We start from the raw sequence: 22,119 nt of genomic DNA on the forward strand, positions 1-22,119 counted from the left end.
TTCTTCACGTGAGCCTGGACAGCATCTGTTCATGCGCCAGGCAATAAGCTCAGCCTAGTCCTGTTCTTATCCAATATCTATTTTCTTGACCAAGATAGCGACCAAGAGTGGGAACTTCAGTTAATATTTTTCATCCTCCTTAATCTTGGGTACTCAGGCCACAAGTTGGTACCCTGCCTGAGAGCAGCTAACTGAACACAGCCTGCAGAATCAAACTTGGCACTTTTAGTCTGCATAGCAACTGGTCTGTGTGTTTATCTGCTATGAGAAAGAGGATTGGTCAATTTACTATCAGTGATTTACTCATCCCAAACTGCCTTTTGTGGTAGTGCCTTCTAGAAACCTGAAGGTAAAGAGTGTTTCAGGTTCATTCAAAAATCCTATTTCAGCTGCAATGAGAAGTGAAAAAAATCTAGAGCCCTAAGTACACAGTCGCACACACAAAAGGGGGAAGAAAAACCCCCTCACATTTGCAATTTAGAGTATAGTCTAAAATCTTGAAACACAACACAAAAATATGCTCTGGTGTTGGCTACCACTGGCTGAATTCCAGAATTCTCAATTTTGTTTTTCAGTTGAAGTTTAGGCTAGGAAAAAGCATATAAACAAAAAATAATAGCAGTTTAGACCTGCAATAAACAGGGCACTGTACTGTTCTCCCATCAACCTTTGTTCCATGTTCAAGATGCAGCTGAGCAGTGAAAAAAAGCATTGGAAAGACAAACTCTACACATCGAAAGATACTGGGAAACTGCAACTTATCAGCCACTTGCTCAGAATGCAACTTTAGAAAACTGCATAAATATGCGGAATGAGCATGGGCAGAGTAACCAATTCAGTAGCGTGCTAATGTTCCTCACGAGCAAAGGTGCCTGTAACGTCGAGCACATCTGTTTTTAGACTTGCGAGAGTGGAATATGCATCTTGCTGGCTGGGATGTGAAATTTTCATTTTGTTCTAATGCTGAGCTTTATCTAGACATTGCACTTGCAACGATTTTCAGAAGTTAGAGAATTAAGTAGACACAACATATAACTTGGCTTTGTTTGCCCCACAACTGGTCCCAGCTTGCTCAGCATTCCAGTGAGCTTAGTGTTCTACAAGTGCAAGATTTTCACATTGAAGGAAATTGTCTGTTGCCTGCATGCATGCGACTGTGAAAATGAGAACAACATAAAACTTTATAAAAATGATAAAGGAGAAAGTTATAATCCAGGCATACAACATAATTCCTAGTAACTATATAATCAATGTAGTGCCCAAGCTTTTAAAAAGACAAACATTGCATTATACTACAGATGCTATTGTATTACTTTTGACCAAGCTTTACTTGCCTTTCATGCAATCTGCAAGGGTCAAACTTACTGATTTGGGTTTCCAAATACGCACAAGCATGCAGACACACACACACACATGCACACTCACAAGCACAAGGACACACTCACAGATGGACACACCCACAGACAAAGAGAAAGACACACACACACAGATATGCACACAAGCAGACACTCGCAGGCAGACACCCCACACCCATGCACACACCTGCGCTCGAATCCTTCCATGGTAGAGATGAGGCTTGATGGCTAGTTGCACTATTCAGCTCTTGAATAGAATAAGGGATAGCCCACCCAAAAATGGTGGTGGGGAGTGTTACAGCACACAAAAAAAGCCATTCAGTAAATCAAACCTGTGATGTTTTTCACATAATCAACCATCTAATCTAATCTTTGCTCAATCCCCATACCCTGAAGTACTCCTTTTCCAGTAACAATCTGACATCCTTTTAAAAGAATTAATGGAGAGGTTTGAAGATTCTTTAAATCTCATATCTTTGGGCCTGTGGTGACTTTTTTATTTTAAAGAATTTCTTTATTTTTTGCTCATGGTGAGGGATGCTAACATTGGGAAATGGAACACTTTCCAATTGCTAGCATTATATACTTGAGCAGAAGTAAGGTACAGTATCGTGAGCCACAGGGTAAAGTTGCCTCTATGCTGACCCAAATATTTGCCTAAGTGCCAATCTCAGTACAGTACCCACTGCTATATCCATACAGCATTCGACTATTTCTACAGCTGTCACCCTGGAGTGACACTACCATGTTATAGGCAATTCTACGCTCACACTGAAAATGGGTTTTGACTGCCCAAATTCATTTCACCTTATATGCATTACATGTACTTTTACATGCATTCTGTGCTGAGTTCCAGCAGGTGAAAGGACAGTATACCAACCCACTACATCATCCATACATCCCTTGGAGGAGAATGGACAAAGACAGGTCAGGGGAGTCCTTGCCATTGAAAGTGACTCACTGACTGCTGAAGCAAGATACCTTCTGACCAGAATCAAAAAATTATACAGCTGTGGGTGAGGCCATTCAGTCCATTGTCTCTGCTCCTTGCAAAAGCTATCCAATTAGACTCACTCCTCTGCTCTTTCCCCAATGTTTTCCTTTTCAAGTATAGATCTGAATTCCTTTTGAAAGTTACTGTTGAATCTGTTTTTACCATCCTTTCAGGTAGTGCATTCCAAATCATAATTCACTGAGCAAGAAAAAAATTCTCCTCATTTTCTCCTCTGGTTCTTCTCAAGAAGAAAGTGGTGATTCTATTTAAACGCTGGATCTGGTTCCCATGCCGTGTACGAGGAGATTCAATGACCAGCTATCGTTAGTCACTGGTCCCTTTGCCTACCCAGGTGCTACTGCTTTTCTTCCCATTCACTGAAGTAGGCAGAGCTCCTCATTTTCAACCTCTCCTGCGTCTTCATCTTCCTTCAGGGGTTCTTCTGCCTCTTCATCTTGCTGTGTTTCTGTGCCAGTCAGCTTCTCCCGAAGCTTTGTGAGCAGGTCGCGGCTCTCACTGGCTGGTAGGTTGCTAAGGTAGTACTGTGGCGCAAACTCAATCAGCCTAGGAAGGAAAAAAAAAACAAAATCCAACAGGCTGGTGTCAGAATTCAGTTTCAAATTCATTCCTCAGAATTGTTTTAACAACAATGAGGTATACTTAATATTTACAGCACATAAAAAGGCAATTCCTCCCACAATTCCATGTCAAAGTTTATACTCCGCAAGAGCCTTCCCCTACCCTGCTTCTTCTAACCCCGTCAACATAGGTATAACCTCCTGGTTCTGGTATTCTGAAATTTTTTTTTGCACCTTCAGCACCACTATGTCCTTCCTATAATATGCAGTTCAGAACAGTTGAGGGTATTCCAAATATGGTTTAACCAAGGTTCTATACAAGTTTAACATAGCTTTGTGGCTTTTCAATTCTATCCCTTTAGAAATTAATCCCAGTGTTTTCTTTGTTTTTGTTTTGTTTAAAATGTAGCATTAACCTGCATTGCTACTTTGAGGTTTGTGTATCTGTATCCCTGATTCCTCTACCCCACTTAGACGCACATTTTCCAAGGGGTAGGCGATCCCCTTGTCCCTCCTACCAAAATGCCCCAGCTCACACACATTTTTGCCGATTACCTGCTCATTCTGCAAGTCTTTTATGAAATATAAATTCCATTCCTTCAACATAGCAGCACCAGGATATTTAAAACAAAAGTAAATTTGATATTTCAAGAAATCCCCAGTGCATCAATCTACTCTGAAGAGGAGTCGTGCAGACTTGAAACGTTAACTCTGTTTCTCTCTCCACAGATGTTGTCAGGCCTGCTCAGTTTTTCCAGCATTTTCGGTTTTTACATCAATTTACTTTATATTTTGTGAATATATTTTATATTCTATAATAAATGGAGCAAAAATAATATCACAGACACTTGTCTTCTATTTTGGACTTAAATCTGGATACAACTCTTTATCAGCTGAACTCTGACAGAAGGACCTAAGAGGGGTGGGGGGGGGGAGGGGGGGGCTCGGATTCAAACTAATAAAAAGCAAATTTAGGGTCGATGTGTGGAAATCATTCTTCAGCGAAAGAGTAATTTAGGAGGAGTTGGGTATAGCGATGGGGCAAGCCTAGTGATAAACATTTTAAAAAGGTTTTAAGACAAAACACACTCCGACAACGAAAGTACAGCATATAGAGCAACTCGAAGGTTACAACTGTAGTAAATAGCCACCAACACAGATTCAGAAGGGGGAAGATCCTGCCTGACCAACTCCTTGACCCTTTTTCAGGAAGTGATACCCAAATGAACTTTGGAAAACCCTATGATGTAGCATACCTACACTTGCAAAAACTCTCTGACACAGTTTCATACGGAAGGCTGCCAAAGAAGCTTGGGAGTGGGAGCATGAGCTAAAACCTGTGAAATTGGCTGAAGCGTATGAAACAGCTGGATTGGATTATGGTGCTAATTGTAGTGTTTTCAGATTCTTCCTGTTTCTGGTTATACTAGTGACTTGAATTTAGAAGTTAAATGTTTTGTTTGGAACCACTAAACCAGGTTGTGAAGACTGAAATCTGAACAGACCAGCTGAGAAGTGAAAGCAATTGTAAAAACTGAAGAGTCAGCTTAATAATAAGAATAAAAACTATTAATCATTGCAGTAAGTCATTGGCTGTAAATTAATTTAAATGTGGAAATTAAAATTAAAATTAGCTATCCTCATAGCTTGGGGCATAACCAGAACACTTTAAATATGCTAGGCTGTTGCAACACACTCCTAACCCAAGTTATAGTGTTGCCCTTGGATTACTTCACTTTTTTCTCATAAGAAAATACATGGCAGATCTCAATGAAAAGATATTATTCCAGATATATGAATATAGTGAGAGCATGACACACTTCCAGTAGCTTTCTCTCCCCATATACCGTGTAACGTACACACTAACTCTGAAGACAAGGACCATTTAGTAGCAGTCTTACATTTCCGGATTAATCTCAGAAACAACGCTGATGCAGTTGTCTTGGAAAATGGTAAACTCTTGATAAAGGACCCAGGAGGGAGGCCGGGGCCGAGGCTTCCTGGTGAGGTAACATGATAAAGGATGCAAGTGAGCCACATGCTTATGATTCAGCATCAGGTAATTCCCAGAGCCATCCACGTCTCTTGCTACCTAGAAACAGGATTGTTTTTTGCCCCCAAGAGGGAAAGGGGTAACAGTAGGAAGGGAGCAGAGGGGAAAGGATTAAAAAAAAGCATAATTAGTTAGTTAAATAAAAAGTGCATATTTAATTTACCATGGAATTGAATAGTTACCAGTGCATAGGAATAAGACAACAGCTTCACCCTGTGGGGCGCCTCAAGGTGACACTTTAAAGATTTTTTTACATGCATCATAAATAACTGTGACACTCATCAATGGGAAATGTACAACTGTAGTTACGTTACTTATCTAGTAATCCAGAGGCCTGGGCTAATGATCCAGAGACACTAGTTCAAATCCCACCACAGCATCTTGCGAATTTAAATTCAGTTAATTAAATAAATCTGGAATAAAGGCGACCATGATCTACTGGACTGTCATAAAAAACAACCTGCTGCATTAATGTGCTTTAGGGAAGGAAATCTGCCATCCTTACCTGGTCTGACCTACATGTGCTTCCAGACCCACAGCAATGTGGCTGACTCTTAACTGCCCTCTGAAATGGTCTAACACGCCACTCGGTTGTCAAGATGGCAGCTCACTGCCTTCTTAAGTGCAATGAGGGATAGGCAACAAATGCTGACCTTCCCAGCAACATCCACATCCCATGAAGGAATAAAAAGAAATTGCCATTTTTATAGAGTTTGTGGGAAATCATTTTTCTGGCGACCAGCAGTATGATTTCGGCCAATGCCAAACCGTCTAAATAGTGCAGATATTGGGAAAAGGCTTCTTTGGAACAGGTTTAGAGGTAGCTTATTAATGAAGTTCAGACTAAATATTCTATTTGCAATAGGTTTTCATCAATTGAACTCAGATAGAGGTGACAGTAGCTGTTTACATTTCAGGTCTCATGAAGGGTCTGCCGGAAATACCTTTCTCCAGTTGATACTGGCCAGCCTCCTAAATATTCTCAGCATTTTTGGTTTCTTTTTAAAAAAATGATTACTTTTCAAAGGTCAGTTCTGGGCACCACACTATAGGAAGGATGTGAACGCATTGGAGAGAGTGTAGGAGAAGTTTCCGAGAATAGTTCCAGGGATGAGACACTTCAGTTATGAGGAAAGATTGGAGGTGTTGGGACTGTTTTCCTTTGAGAGGAGAAGGCAAAGAGGAGACTTGAAAGAAGTTTTCAAAATCACGAGGGGTCTGGACAGAGTAGATAGGGAGAAACTGTTCCCGCTCATAGACGGATCAAGAACCAGAGGGCACAGTTTTGAAGTGTTTTGCAAAAGAAGCAAATGCGAGGTGAGAAAAAACTTTTTCACACAGCAAGTAGTTAGGGTTTGGAATGCACTGCTTAGAAGTGTGGTGGAGGCAGGTTCAACTGAGGCATTCAAGAGGGCTTTGGATGATTATTTAAATAGAAACAATGTGCAGGGTTACAGGGAAAAGACAGAAGATCAGCATGAAGTTAAAATGCTCAGAGAGCCGTGCAGATACGATGGGCCGAATGGCCTCCTTCTACATCGTAACAATTCTGTGATTCTGTGAATTAATCTGAATTGTAACAGCGCTAGTTGAATATTGAATTTAAAAACTGACAAAAAGATATACAGCTATTTCAATATTTAAAATGAACTTTGAAATATATTTTATGCACCATCAACAGGGTTTTGCAGATTTTTTTTAGTCTGTGGTTTTACACTCTTGCAGTTGTAAACTGACTTAATGCTTTTGGTCAGGATATAATGACACAGGCAGTTGTGCCTTCCAACCATACAGTGGGGTGAGACTAACAATTTCCATGGCTATAGCCAATAATTAATCTAATAGTCTAAAACAGGCAAAGATTTTGGGGCCTTGTGTATCGCATAACAGGTGGAGGAGCACCACTATAGCTTGTCTGTCAAACATTACACCGGTAATGATGCAACTCACTGACAGAGTTTTCTCCAAGTGAGGTTGACAAGAATGGGCATGCAACATAACTGAATTAATAGGAACTATACAGTCCGTGCAAGGTCTTTGACTGGATGTCTGGCCTTGGAGGAGTTGAGACGGCACAGCATGATCACGTACCTTAAGGAAGTAGCCGGAGATCAGAGCTTTCTTTATGTTAAGCACGTTTTCCTCCATTCCGAAGTTTGGTGGTGATACAGGCAGCTCAATCCTTTGCATTAGTTCCAACAATTCATAGCGGACAACATCAGCCAGCTTCAGAGCAGAATAACTCAGATAATTCTTCAGACACCATGTTTCATCTTCATTATCTACAAGCAGATTTTATAGGGGTAATGTGATATCACTGCCCTCTGACCAATAAATAAATTAAAAAGCTTTGGATACAATGTAGACAGCAACTGGCAGGCGCAATAGATCATTAATTGTGGGGTCACTTGATGATTTTAGCCAAAGGTGAAAAGTGGGTGAAAAGAAATACCGGAAATATGCTGCATGCTGATCAGAGAAATACCTGTTAAAATTTCAGGTTTAGCAGACTCCCAATGAAAGCTTGCAACTGAAATGTTAACACATCTTTCTCTCTCAGATGCTGCTTGTCCTCTGCATGCTTCCTTATTCAGATGTCCCTTCAGCTCACTCCAGCTGGTACATTTCACCAGCGAGGATGCCCAAGCCTCACCCCAGGAAGTTAATCATATGATAATTAAGTGCTGATCGTTGGGAACAGGTATATTTCAATTGATAGTTCTTCACGGTTTGTGCTTGCTGTTTTCTCAACAATTAAAGCAAATAGAAGAGATTATGGAATTTCATCAGCATACATGAATAAGCAAATGAATCTTTATGGTATTCAAAATTAGACATTTTCAGTTGCTCGGTATATTGCTCACATTTCCTACTATTTTCTATATAGACTAATATCAGAGAGGCTGATTAAAGCAATTCCAGATTAGATGCAGAACAATGCTCCCTCTTCACTGCCCCACCACTGTACCTTTGATCAAGCCTTTTTTTTCCCCTTTCTTAACAAGGGTGTGGGGGGACACTGCCAATTTACACACTGTCAATATGCCACAGGGCTGAAAAAATAACAAGTAGAACATTTCAAAGTTTATAATACTCTGATTACACTTAAAAAGAGAACACCTACACATTTGGGAATATTTGCTGGACTTTACATCGTAGATTGTAATTAAAGTATTCCCCATGTGTCAACATCCTTATAGTGAGAATACACTTTGAAAATAGTTCTTCTAACTGGGTTACCACAAGATTACAAGATAGATTCAACAAGATTTATTTAAAACTGAAATGGCTGCTAGGAGATGATCTATCTGGTACATAGGCTTGCTTGAAAAATGGACATCCAGGTAGTGGGGCAGGAACATAATACAACAACATGCACTCCATCCATTTGTAGCAGGCACTGGCCAGCCTAACCAACTGAAGTCCTCTGATGGTGCCAAGAACAGGAACACTTTTCTTAGGACCCAAAAAATATCCAAGTATGCTCTCAGGCCATTTAATTGGTTAAAATTACAACCCTCTTATGACATGTTGAAACTTAGCAATGAGGATTTCTAAAAATGATAGAAAATACAAAGTAACATTCTGTATAATGTACAAGTCAGTGCAAACATCCACAATCTGAAGAAATTGTGGTAGATATCTGAGAATGAACAGAATCAGAGGAAACATTGTAATGCAACTGCCTGTAAGTGCAGCTACTTAAAGGGGAATTAAAGTCATTTCAGGTGTGGATTCTTCATCAGACTGGAGGATACTACAGATGAACATCATTTACATAGGGGACAGGATGAAGGGAAGGGGGAGGGCAGAGAAAACACATTTGCCATGTTACTATCTTCTGGCAGTGTCATGGCCAACAACCAAAATCCCCGCGTTTACATGGACATCGCCCACCTCCCCCACCCCCGAGGTAACACCCTGGGCCGCATCGTCATTGAGCTCAGGGCTGACGTGGTCCCCAAAACTGCAGAAAATATCTGTGCATTGTGCACTGGCGAGAAGGGAATTGGTTACAAGGGCTCGATATTCCACAGAATCATTCCCGGCTTCATGTGCCTGGGCGGTGACATCACAAAGAGCAGTGGCACTGGTGGGAAGTCCACCTATGGTGAGAAGTTTGCCGATGAGAATTTCCAACTGAAGCACACGGGGCTTGGTACCCTGTCTATGGCCAATGCTGGGCCAAATACAAATGGGTCCCAATTCTATATATCCCCTGCAGATACTCCATGGTTGGACAGAAAGCATATTGTATTTGGGGAGGTTATAGAGGGCTCTGAGGTCGTAAAGAAGATGGAGAAATTGGGCAGCAATGATGGTGAAACCAGCAGTACTGTCAACATCATTAATTGTGGACAAACGTGAATGGAATTATATGATTAAATAAAACTTGATCACTTGCGATTACAAAAAAAAAATAACTTTACAGGTCATTCTATTTCTTGTCTATGCCAGTAGGCAGAAATGTATGTGTGCGTACTTACTCATGCCTGTAACTTATCGCTATTTTCCCCCTCATTTCCTTTGTTTCCTGTTTCTTTTTAAGATGTTGCTAATCCGTAATCTCTCCCAGTTCTGATAAAGGCTTCAGATTTGAAACATCAAATTCTCCCCATTGCAGTTGCCTGACCTGCCGCGCATTTTTCAGATTTCTAGAATCTTAAGTTCTTTCCTTTTGCTTTCCCAGATAAAGTACCCTCTATAACACGCACTTAGAGATATATGCTAAGGGCAGAGGAAAAGTTAACCCACAATATTACTTCACACTAAATTGAAAAAGTAGAACTGGGAGATGCAAGCTCAAACAACTGAAAAGTAATTTTAGGAATATCATCAGGAAAGTTTACACACAAGGAATGATTGATGTGTGGAATAAACTTCTAGATAGAGCAGTGAAGGCAAAAGCTTGGAATCGTTAAAAAACCAATTGGGTTCCACAGTGGACATGGCTTTAGGATCTCTCTGGATTGATAAATGAAGATGAATGGATGACAAATGACCTTATCTGTAATTATCTTGTAGCATGATTTTTCTATGTGACACAAATGAATTGGTTAGGGTTTGTGATAGCATAAGTTGTGCAGAATGAACGGACTTGAAGGACTGTATGATGATGCCCCATACATGTGTTAGGTTTTGCTGCAGGCTCAGCTTCTACTACACAATCCAAATGTTTAAGTAATGAAGACATAAAGCCAACCATATAAATGCATTCCCTACTACAGCAGCTACATCAAATCCAGGAACTCTTTCCCTAACAGCACTGTGGGTGTACCTACACTACATGGACTGCAGTGGTTCAAGGAGGTGGCTCACCACCAGCTTCTCAAGGGCAGTTATGGATGGACAATTAATACTGGCCTAGCCAGCAACACCCACATCCTGTGAATGAACAAGTATTTTTAAAAATCTATTTTGCGCTGTTGCTGTTTTTGCAGCCTTAGAGGAAGATTCTCAAAAAAAGACATTCTTGTTACAGCAATATAAAATTAATGGTGTTAATACTGCCTGCCCCACCACAACAGCAGCAGGTGAACCCAACAGAGGAAGCAGAGTCCTTGGCTAAGTTAATGAATTCCCACAAAATGAGTGCATGCAAGTCCAAAACATAATTAATTTACACTTTTAAAGGCATTTAATACAATAAACATCCCAAAATGTCCCACAGAGGTGAAACCAAATGTCAGATGAAATCAGTTAGTTAGATGAGCAATAAAGATGAGAACGTGACAATGTGAACCGCTGACAGAGTAGCACAACTTTTTGGATGGGCGGGGGCAGAAGAAAGTAAAGAAATAACTACTTGATTGAAATAATATTGATACTTCCACACTTACGTTGTTTGAACGCATTGTAGACATTGATGAGAGTAAAATGATCACCCTCGGGATGTAGAAGAACTCTCCTGCGTATGGTTGCAGCTTCCTCTAAATGTTTGGGTGGTGATACAAAACATGGCGATGCTGAAGAAAACACGAGTCATAAATGTCTTTAATGTTCTACTCGTATAAATAACCAAAGTTAGAGAGCAACACTATTTAAATACCTTGTAATGATTGTTATGGCGGACCATTGGCAACCATGCATTTGGTTTGGGGCCAGGCAGTTCCGTTTTGAGGGCTGATATCTGCCTGTTTTTTTTAGAAAATGTGGCTGATTGCTGGTTAGGAATTTTAACCAGCAACAGAGATGTGATTTTTAAAACCCATTTCAACACATAGTACCAAAAGACCATTCTAATGCAAGTTAAAATAATTGGCTAGTTATAATTTATATAAAATCGGGCTGGTGGCAATCCCAAGGAGTAATGCTGAAAGTGAGACAGGAAAGTTTGTAAAAAGATTGCACACATGCAATTGGTTCCTACTGCATGGATATGCACTGCTTCTCTTTAAAAACACCCACTCCAGTGCCAAAGTGGACAAAATGTAACTACTGTAATTATGTTCCAATCTGCACTGAATTTCGACAGTGCTCCTGCTAATCTAGCACCCTCTGCCACCTAGAGGTCAAGTGCAGCAGATACATGCCAATACTATCACCTTCAAGTCACGTACCATCACAACATGGTCTTGGTAATGCTGTGCCTTTGTTGTCACAGGGTCAAAATCCTGAAATTCCCTCCCTAAAAGCACTGTGAGAGTAGTTATACCACAATGGCAGTGGTTCAAGAAATAGGCTCACCACCATCCGTTCTCAAGAACAACAAATAAATGCTAGCTTTGTCGTTGATGCTTGTAACCAGAGAACTATTTTTTGTTAAAATTAACATCCCAAGCCACCTAAAGTATGAAATCTTTTGCTGTTGCCCAAACAATTGAGAATTTGTATTACTATTTCTATACATTTGTGCTACTAGAATATCCTTCCAACCAGTCTCTCCTTTCTCCATGTTTGAAATTCTCACCAATTACACACCACCCAGCATTGCAAAAAATACAATAGTCACAGTAACAGGTCATCTGCAATCACATGGCACTCTGTACTACCAACACCCTGCCTCCCAACTCCTATTTATAAAAAATCAGATCTGGGCTTTTAAGATGCTCAAGAACCAAATAAGTAAAGTTTATCGCTTAAAATCAGCAGGATTGCAGTGTCAGTATCTTCTGCTCAAGGCTCTGATCAGACTGTGAATCAGGATTCTGCAGGTCCACACGAACAGCGCTATTATAAGCACATACTGACTCAACTTCTGTAAATTGAAATTTATAAGATGCAATATATTACTGCACACTTCAAAAATTTAGAAGCCTATTTTAAACATAATTGCAAAAAAATTTGCTCATGTCTGATTTTACTTCCCTTCTACCATTTCATCTGTGAGAATGGACCATGAATTGTCATTCATTCGTTTTGCAAGCCTTGATCTGTACCATTTCCTGTCCTTAAACTTACCGTAAAGGTGCTTCACATTCCAAATCTCACAAGGTCATATTTTGTGTGGGTTGTAAGATAGTAGAATGCCCCAAGGCACTTCACAAGAATGTTATCAGACTAAACTCAACACTGAGTCAGATAAGGAGATATGAGGGTAGGTGATCAAAAGTTTGACCAAAGAGGTCGGATTAAATCAGTGCCCTCTGGGAGGAGTGGTATAGAGCCAGAGAGATTTATCAAAAATCCCAGTGTTTAAGTCCTAGACAGTTGAAGACGCAGCCACCAATGGTGGGGAGAAGGAAATCCGGGAGGGATGCACAAGAAGCTTGGAGGGAGCAAAATATCCCTGAGGGTTCCAATCCTGGAAGAAGTTACAAAAACAGGGAAGAGTGAGGCCATGGAGGTATTTGAATGCAGGATGCGAAATTAAAATTGAGCTGTTGCTGGACTAGGAGCTAATGTAACTTAGTGAGCACAGGGATGAACAGGACATTTTGTGAGTTAGGATACAGGCAGCAGGGATTTAGGTGGACTCAAGTTTACAGGGGATGGAAGGTGGGAGGTTAGCCAGGAGAGAACTAGAATAGTTGAGTCTGGAGGTGGCAAAATAATAGGTGAACATTTCAGCAACAGATGGACTGAGGGAGGAGCAGAGGCAGGAGACACTATGGAGGTGGAAGTAAGTGTTCCTGGAGATGAAGAGGACACTGCATTGGAAAGTTCAGCTCAGGATCAAATAGGATGGCAAATTTGTTAATAGTCTGCAACTGTCTGAGGCTGAACCAGAGAACGGGGACAGAATTGGTGGCTAGGGAACATACGAACAAGGAGCAGAGTAGCCCATTCAGCCCCTCGAGCCTGCTCCGCTATTTAATAAGATCATGGCTGATCTAATAGTAACCTAAAATCTACATCCCACCGAACGCCAATAACCTATCACCCCAATTGCTTAGCAAGAATCTATCCACCCCTGCCTTAAAAATATTCAAAGACTCTGCTTCGACCACCTAAGTCACCTCTCATTCTTCTAAACTCCAGCAGATACAAGCCTAGTCTGTCCAACCTTTCTTCATAAGACAACTCACCCAGGTATTAGTCTGATAAACCTTCTCTGAACTGCTTCCAAGGCATTTACGTCATTTCTGAAATAAGGTGACTAATACTGTACACAGTACTCCAAATGTGGTCTCACGCGTGCAAAATTGTGGCAGGCTCCACTGTGGAGTATCATGACCATAAGTTAATAAAATTAACCCGTAACACTCCCCTTTCTTGCCATAGCAGCAATGTACAGGTCTACCGCACCGCTACCTTCACATGTGACTTCCAAGCTTCAGGAGGCCAGAAGGGGAGATTGCAAATACTGAATTTATGAAAACCATCCCTTTACAGTGCTTCTGCTTTTTTTTTGCAGGAACAAGGTAAATGCAAGAAATCTCTGGTGCCAACACCACAAAATTCTTACATGTGAAATAAAATTAGCACAGAAATTCCAACTGAGCAGTGCTGTGGCCAAAAGTGAGGTTGCATGGGAATTCTTCCCCAGAAAGAGAACACTGCCCAAAAACCTGGGGACCCAGGTCGTGTATGTTAAAGTTGCAGGTCCCCATGTCATTTTACAGCATTGGACATCAGTTCCCAGGCTTAACCAATATTTCAGAGGGGGTGGGTGGAGCAGAGTGTACCCATAGAGGGAAATTTGAGTCATGACTCTATTGCAGAAATCACAGAATCACAGTGCAGAAGAGGCCCTTCGGCCCATCAAGTCTGCACCAACACGTGAGAAACACCTGACCTACCTGCCTAATCCCATTTACCAGCACTTGGCTCATAGCCTCGAATGTTATGACGTGCCAAGTGCTCATCCAGGTACTTTTTAAAGGACGTGAGGCAACCCGTCTCCACTACCCACCCAGGCAGTGCATTCCAGACCGTCACCACCCTCTGGGTAAAAAGGTTTTTCCTCACATCCACCCTAAACCTCCTGCCTCTCACCTTGAACTTGTGCCCCCTTGTGACTGACCCTTCAACTAAGGGCAACAGCTGCTCCCTTTCCACCCTGTCCATGCCTCTCATAATCTTGTACACCTCGATCAGGTCGCCCCTCAGTCTTCTCTGTTCCAATGAAAACAACCCAAGTCTATCCAACCTCTCTTCATAACTTAAATGTTTCATCCCAGGCAACATCCTGGTGAATCTCCTCTGCACCCCCTCCAGTGCAATCACATCCTTCCTATAATGTGGCGACCAGAACTACACACAGTACTCCAGCTGTGACCTCACCAAGGTTCTATACAACTCCAAAATGACCTCCCTACTTTTGTAATCTATACCTCGATTGATAAAGGCAAGTGTCCCATATGCCTTTTTCACCACCCCATTAACATGCCCCTCTGCCTTCAGAGATCTATGGACACACACGCCAAGGTCCCTTTGTTCCTCAGAACTTCCTAGTGCCATGCCATTCATTGAATACTTCCTTGTCAAATTACTCCTTCCAAAGTGTATCACCTCACACTTTTCAGGGTTAAATTCCATCTGCCACTTATTTGCCCATTTGACCACCCCGTCTATATCTTCCTGTAGCCCATGACACTCAACTTCACTGTTAACCACCCGGCCAATCTTTGTGTCATCCACAAACTTACTAATCCTACCCCCCACATAGTCATCCATGTCATTTATATAAATGACAAATAATAGGGGACCGAGCACAGATCCCTGTGCCACTAGCTTCCATGAAATGAAATGAAAATTATGGGGCTAGATTTTCCATCAATACGTTTGTAATTTTTAGTTTAAAAAGCTGGTGCACTATTTAACAATCACTAAATAGGTATCCGAGACAAATAGCTTGGAAATTCTGTTCTTTTTTGGTACATAAATGTCATAATCAGGGTGGAAGGGGTGGTTGTTGGAGTGGAAAAGAGGAAGGAAACTGGCGTGGATCCCATTTCCGAGCATCTGGCATCCATTGTTTTATCTGCACCTTTTAGCCTATTTCGATCCCTTCCCCCCACCCCACTCCCGCTAGGGCTGTCACTTGTTCAACCTGCTTTTTACCCTTAATGTCACCATTAGCACATTTTTTAGCTAATATCACCACCATCAACGCCCCTTTGACCTTTTGTTTATGACATCTTTGGCAATCTCTTCTTTGCCTCCACCTATCAGTGACCCTCTATCCAGCTCCACCTGTCCCACCCCCCTTAAACAGCTTATATTTCACCACATTTCTATTTCTCTTTAGTTCTGATAAAGAGTCATACGGACTTGAAATGTTAACTCTGTCTTTCTCGCCACAGATGCTGTCAGACCTGCTGAGTTTTTCCAGCAGCTTTTGTTTTTGTTTCAGATTTCCAGGATCCGCAGTATTTTGCTTTTATGTAAAGATTTTGGTATGGGCCAACCCTCTCTGTCATAATATAACAGTTAAGGGGAGGAACGTGAGTGGGACCAAAAAGCTATTACATAACAACTATTGAACTGAGAGAGATCGATTAGCATTAGGAATGTGGGCACATTTATTAGGGGTCTGGACAAAGTAAATGGAGAGAAACTGCTTCCACAGGCGGAAGGGTGGAGATCCAGACGATACCGGCTTAAGGTAAATGGTAAAAGAACCAGAGGCAACATGCCGAAAGACTTCCAAAGCAATAAGCGATTAGGATCTGTAATCCACTGCTGGAGAATGTGATGGAGGCAAATTCAATCGTGGATTTGAAAAGAGGATTGGGTGGTTACCAAGAGAAAAAAAATTATAGGATTACAGCAAAAGTGGGGCTAGCTGAGTTGCTCTTGTAGGGTGAGCCGACACAGACACTATGGGCTGAATGGCCTACTTCTGTGCCGTAACCATTCTATGATTCTACCTTAATTGAGGAGCACAACAAGACTTGTAACTCAAATTTTGCTCTACGATCACATCATTATTCCTCCCACCCCCAACCCCTTACCCGCTTCTGAAATACAGGTCATGTCTTAGAACTGTTGTCCAAGAAATGTAAAATGGCATGAGGGCCTGAAACTTTTATGCATAAGGCCCTGGCCCCCAGGATTTGGGACAGGGTTCTCTCTCTGAGGAAGAATTCCCATGCAACCTCACTTCTAGCCACAACATTGCCCAGTTGGAATTTCTGGGATAATTTTGTTTCAAATGTAAAAATTCTGTGGTATTAGCACCAGAGATTTCTTGTATCTACTTTATTTCCTGCAAATAAAAGCAGAAGCATTGAAGAGGAAAAGTTTTTATAAATTAAACATTTACAACCTCCCTTCCTGCAGCTTGGAAGTCACATGAAACTCTCAGACATTGCTATTCCCTCAGTCCATAGAAGGTATTTGACGTGCTGCCACACAAAATACAAAAATAAATGACCTTTTCCTGTTTTCCTACCCACCGTACAACGATTATAGGAAGATCTAAAACTATTGCACTTTACATCAATGCAAAATTAAAATCATGCCATTACTTGCCAGCTCACCAAATACAGAAATGCGCACTGACTACAACTACCGTTCTCCATTACATCTCATTATTATGGTCAGTGCTATCCCATGAACTTTCCTGTATATAATCAGCTTCAAGCAGATGACATCTTGCATACTCTTGCTTTTTGTATCCTTTGACATAAGATAATCTTTTCCAAGACTTCAAAACTATGGAATGACCTCCCTTTTGGAGTCTTTCCTTTCTCCTACAAGCCAAAGTATAAAAAACCCCACCTTGCCACCACATAAATCGTGACAGCCTGTTTCATTTCATCTTTATTCTTTTTCACTTACCCTGGGGAGTCTTTAAGTTTTCTAAAAATAAAAAATAGGGCCAGCGAGAGCATAAATGTGATTTAGTAAAAAGTGCAACTTATATCAAACTAGGAAAGAACTCCACTTAAAAGTGATGCATGCTTGAAATAATTTATTATGGGTGAGGTGCTGGAGACTGTTGTTAGCTATGTAACTGCCTTTGGGAGAAAAGGGGGAAAATGAACAAGAAGGAAAAAAAGAACAAACCTGAACATTGAACTGCATTCATCAATAGTCACCTAGCATGAAAAGAATGTTGAAGGATGGGGGTACAAAAATGTTATGGATGAGCAAAGAGCCTAGAATAGGAAGGAATGCAAGAATTTTGATAATGAGTCATGTAAAATTTGTCTTTAATGCCTTACTAATCTTTTTAAAATGTGCACTGTTCAAACAACATATACTTATCTATAGGTAATATGTTCTAATGTGCATTTAAAAATGAATGACAGTCTGGCTGCAGGTGTAGGAAATGAATGTTGATAAATGCACTCTATCTCTGCCTACCACTTCCTTCAACTCACAACCACCTGTAATGTAAATTACCTCCACCAAATTTCTTTCAACTGAACAGCGGTAAAGCCAAAGTGCTCATTTTTGTCCTTCACCAAATTTATCTTCTCCGAACTATCTGCTCAGGCTGAACCAGACAGTTTGAAACCTTGGTGGTTTGTTCAACCCAGAACTTAACTTCAAAGTCAAATTCCTACCCAGCATCAAGTCTGCTTGCTGCAGCTTGCACAACACTGTCTGCCTCCACCCCCACTACTAACTTAGTGTTCCAGATGAGTCTCTTTATATTCTTACGGTAAAACACAAATCATTAAATGAGAGGTGATGACAGTCCTCAGTGGGGCACTGTAACAAAAATCAAAATTTCAAAGGAAACTTAATTAAACCAAAATATCATTCCGGGGTGGGGGGGGGGGCGGTGGTGATGGTGTATCGGTGGACAATGTGTGCTCCTTCTCCAGCGCCATCCAGCCGTGAACATATCCAGGGTAGAGGGGCAAACAGTCGGGTTCGACGACCCCCTCGACTGCCTGCTGCCTGGGCCTACTGATGGCCACCTTGGCCAGGCCCATGAGCAGGCTTACGATCAGGAGCATGGGACTGAAGTGCAACCAAAAATTGGGGAGCAACCCCTTCAAATAACTAAAAAGGAGTTGCAAACTCGGGGACTCTACATAAACATGGAACATGGACTCCACTTGGCTGCAGGGAACACATGCAGCCTGGAAGTCCGTGAAGCACCTTAACCTACGATTGCATGGTATTACTGCATGCATTAGACCATAAGACATAGCAACAAAAATAAAGCCATTTGGCCCATCGAGTCTGCTCCGCCATTCAATCATGGCTGATAAGTTTCTCAACCCCATTCTCCCGCCTTCTCCCCGTAACCTTTGATCCCCTTACCAATCAGGAACCTATCTATCTCGGTCTTAAATACACTCAATGACCTGGCCTCCACAGCCTTCTGTGGCAATGAATTCCACAGATTCACCACTCTCTGGCTAAAGAAATTTCTCCTCATCTCTGTTCTAAAAGGTCTTCCCTTTACTCTGAGGCTGTGCCCTCGGGTCCTAGTCTCTCCTACTAATGGAAACATCTTCCCCGCGTCCACTCTATCCAGGCCTTTCAGTATTCTATAAGTTTCAATCAGATCCCCCCTCATCCTTCTAAACTCCATCGAGTATAGACCCAGAGTCCTCAAACATTCCTCATATGTTAAGCCTTTCATTCCTGGGATCGTTCTCGTGAACCTCCTCTGGACCCTCTCCAGGGCCAGAACATCCTTCCTGAGATACGGGGCCCAAAATTGCTCACAATATTCTAAATGTGGTCTGACCAGAGCCTTATAAAGCCTCAGTAGCACATCCCTGCCTTTATATTCTAGTCCTCTCGAAATAAATGCCAACGTTGCATTTGCCTTCCTAACTACCGACTCAACCTGCAAGTTAACCTTAAGAGAATCCTGGACTAGGACTCCCAAGTCCCTTTGCACTCCAGATTTCTGAATTCCCTCCCCATTTAGAAAATAGTCTATGCCTCTATTCTTCCTACCAAAGTGCATGACCTCACAATTCCCCACGTTGTATTCCATCTGCCACTTCTTTGCCCATTCTCCTAGCCTGTCCAAATCCTTCTGCAGCCTCCCCGCCTCCTCAATACTACCTGTCCCTCCACCTATCTTTGTGTCATCTGCAAACTTAGCCAGGATGCCCTCAGTTCCTTCATCTAGATCATTAATGTATAAAGTGAAAAGTTGTGGTCCCAACACTGACCCCTGCGGAACTCCACTAGTCACCGGCCGCCATCCTGAGAAGGACCCCCTTATCCCCACTCTCTGCCTCCTGCCAGACAGCCAATCTTCTATCCATGAAAGTACCTTGCCTCTAACACCATGGGCTCTTATATTACTGAGCAGCCTCCTGTGCAGCACCTTGTCAAAGGCCTTCTAGAAGTGCAAGTAGATAACATCCATTGGCTCTCCTTTGTCTAACCTACTCGTTGCCTCCTCAAAGAATTCTAACAGATTTGTCAGGCATGACCTCCCCTTGTTGAAACCATGCTGACTTTGCCCTATTTTACTATGCACTTCCAAGTATTCTGAAATCTCATCCTTAATAATGGACTCTAAAATTTTACCAACAACCGAAGTCAGGCTAATCGGCCTGTAATTTCCCGTCTTTTGTCTCACTCCCTTCTTAAACAGGGGGGTTACCTTAGCGCTTTTCCAGTCCTCTGGGACCCTCCCTGACTCCAGTGATTCCTGAAAGATCACTGCTAACGCCTCCACTATCTCTTCAGCTACCTCCTTCAGAACTCTGAGGTGTAATCCATCTGGTCCAGGTGATTTATCCACCTTCGGAGCTTTCAGTTTTCCTAGCACCTTCTCCTTGGTAATGGCCACCATACTCACCTCTGCCCCCCAACTCTCTTGAACTCTGGGGATGTTAATCATGTCTTCCACCGTGAAGACTGACGCAAAGTACCTATTCAATTCCTCCACCATTTCTTTGTTCCCCACTACTACTTCTCCAGCGTCATTTTCCAGCGGCCCAGTGTCCACTTTTGCCTCTCTCTTACCCTTTATACATCTAAAAAAACTCTTGCAATCTTCTTTTATATTACTGGCTAGTTTACCCCCATATTTAATCTTCTCCCTCCTTATTTCTTTTTTAGTTGTCCTCTGTTGGTCTTTGTAGGCTTCCCAATCCCCTGGTTTCCCACTGCTCTTCGCCGCATTGTATGCTTTCTCTTTAGCTTTTATGCTGTTCCTGACTTCCCTTGTCAGCCATGGTTGCCTCGTCCTCCTTTTAGTATGCTTCTTCTTCCTAGGGATGAACTTTTGCTGTGTCTCCCAAATTACTCCCAGAAACTCCTGTCATTGCTGTTCCACTGTCTTTCCTGCTCGGCTCATCGCCCAGTCAATTCTGGCCAGCTCCTCCCTCACGCCTCTGTAATTGCCTTTATTCAACTGTAATACCGTTACATCTGATTCCAGCATTTTCTTCTCAAATTGCAGGGTAAATTCTATCATATTATGGTCACTTCCTCCTAAGGGTTCCTTCACCTTAAGCTCCCTTATCAAATCTGCCTCATTACACATCACTAAATCTAGAATTGCCTGTTCCCTAGTGGGCTCCACCACAAGCTGCTCCAAAAAGCCATCTCGTAGACATTCCACAAATTCCTTTTCTTGGGATCCACTACCAACCTGATTTTCCCAGTCTACCTGCATATTGAAATCCCCCATGATTACTATAACCTTGCCTTTCTTACACACCTTTTCTATCTCCTGGTGTATCTTGTGCCCCACATCCTGACTACTGTTCGGAGGCCTGTACATAACTCCCATTATGGTTTTTTGACCTTTGCGGTTCCTCAACTCTACCCACACAGATTCTATATCATCTGACCCTACGTCATTTCTTGCTATCGATTTAATTTCATTTCTTACTAACAAAGCAATCCCACCCCCTCTCCCAACCTGCCTATCTTTTCGATAGGATGTATATCCTTGGATATTTAGCTCCCAGTCCTGATCCCCTTGCAGCCACGTCTCCGTGATGCCCACCACATCATAGCTGCCAATTTCAATCTGTGCCACAAGCTCATTTACCTTATTTCGTATACTGCGTGCATTCAGATTCCGTCCTGTATTTCCCGTCCCCTTTCTCATTGTCGTTCCTTTATCTGATGTGCTTGAAGTTAGATTCCTAGCCCTTTCCAAACACTCTGTCCTATTTTGTGTTCTGGAGACTTTAATAGCTTCTCCTGGGCTCTCCTTTCTTTTCATAATTTTCCATGAAGTTGAATCCACCCCCCCAACGCGCTAACCTGCTGCTTTGTTTCCCATTAGTCATACTTCTTGGAGTTTTACCCTACCCTTCTCTTCCTCCCCACTTTCTAGTTTAAAGTCCTGTTGACCACCCTATTTACCCTTTTCACTAGAACATTGGTCCCAGATCGGTTCAGGTGGAGACTGTCCCAACGGTACAGATCCCTCCTGTTCCAATACTGATGCCAGTGCCCCACAAAATGGAACCCCTCTTTCCTGCACCACACCTTTACCAACGTGTTTACTTCCCTTATTCTTGCGTCCCTATGCCAATTTGCACGTAGCTCGGGAAGTAATCCGGAGATTGTAACCCTTGAGGACCTGTTCTTTAATTTAGTTCCGAGTTCCTGGTAATCCCCAAACAGGTCCTCTTTCCTAGTCTTACCTATGTTATTTGTCCCAACGTGGACGACAACAACTGGATCCTCCCCCTCCCTCTCCAATATCCTTTCAAGCCGGTCAGAGATGTCCCTCACCCTGGCACTGGGCAGGCAACATACCATGCGGGACTCTCGATCCTGCTTACAAAGGATGCTATCAATTCCCCTAATTATAGAATCCACTACAACTACCGCTTGTCTTTGGCAAGAGAACTTTAGCAG

General features: G+C 42.1%; 1 protein-coding gene and 1 pseudogene across 2 annotated transcripts in view; one reads left to right on the forward strand and one right to left on the reverse strand.

The window, feature by feature from the left end:
* Positions 1-1,878: 1,878 nt before the first annotated feature.
* Positions 1,879-22,119, reverse strand: part of dqx1 (DEAQ box RNA-dependent ATPase 1) — a 164,113-nt gene continuing 143,872 nt past the window's right edge. For both annotated transcript variants that reach the window (XM_078554678.1, XM_078554671.1), the window contains exons 9-12: positions 10,821-10,946; positions 7,072-7,262; positions 4,829-5,019; positions 1,879-2,913 (exon numbers count right to left, since the gene is read on the reverse strand). In XM_078554678.1, the coding sequence (XP_078410804.1) occupies positions 2,724-2,913; positions 4,829-5,019; positions 7,072-7,262; positions 10,821-10,946 (698 nt within the window). In that variant the 3' untranslated portion in view covers positions 1,879-2,723. The remainder of the gene's footprint in view (positions 2,914-4,828; positions 5,020-7,071; positions 7,263-10,820; positions 10,947-22,119) is intronic.
* On the forward strand, positions 8,683-9,348 carry LOC144688769 (peptidyl-prolyl cis-trans isomerase pseudogene; annotated as a pseudogene).

Source organism: Cetorhinus maximus, chromosome 1 (genome assembly GCF_964194155.1).
Source record: "Cetorhinus maximus chromosome 1, sCetMax3.hap1.1, whole genome shotgun sequence".
In the NCBI taxonomy this organism is placed as follows: domain Eukaryota; kingdom Metazoa; phylum Chordata; class Chondrichthyes; order Lamniformes; family Cetorhinidae; genus Cetorhinus; species Cetorhinus maximus.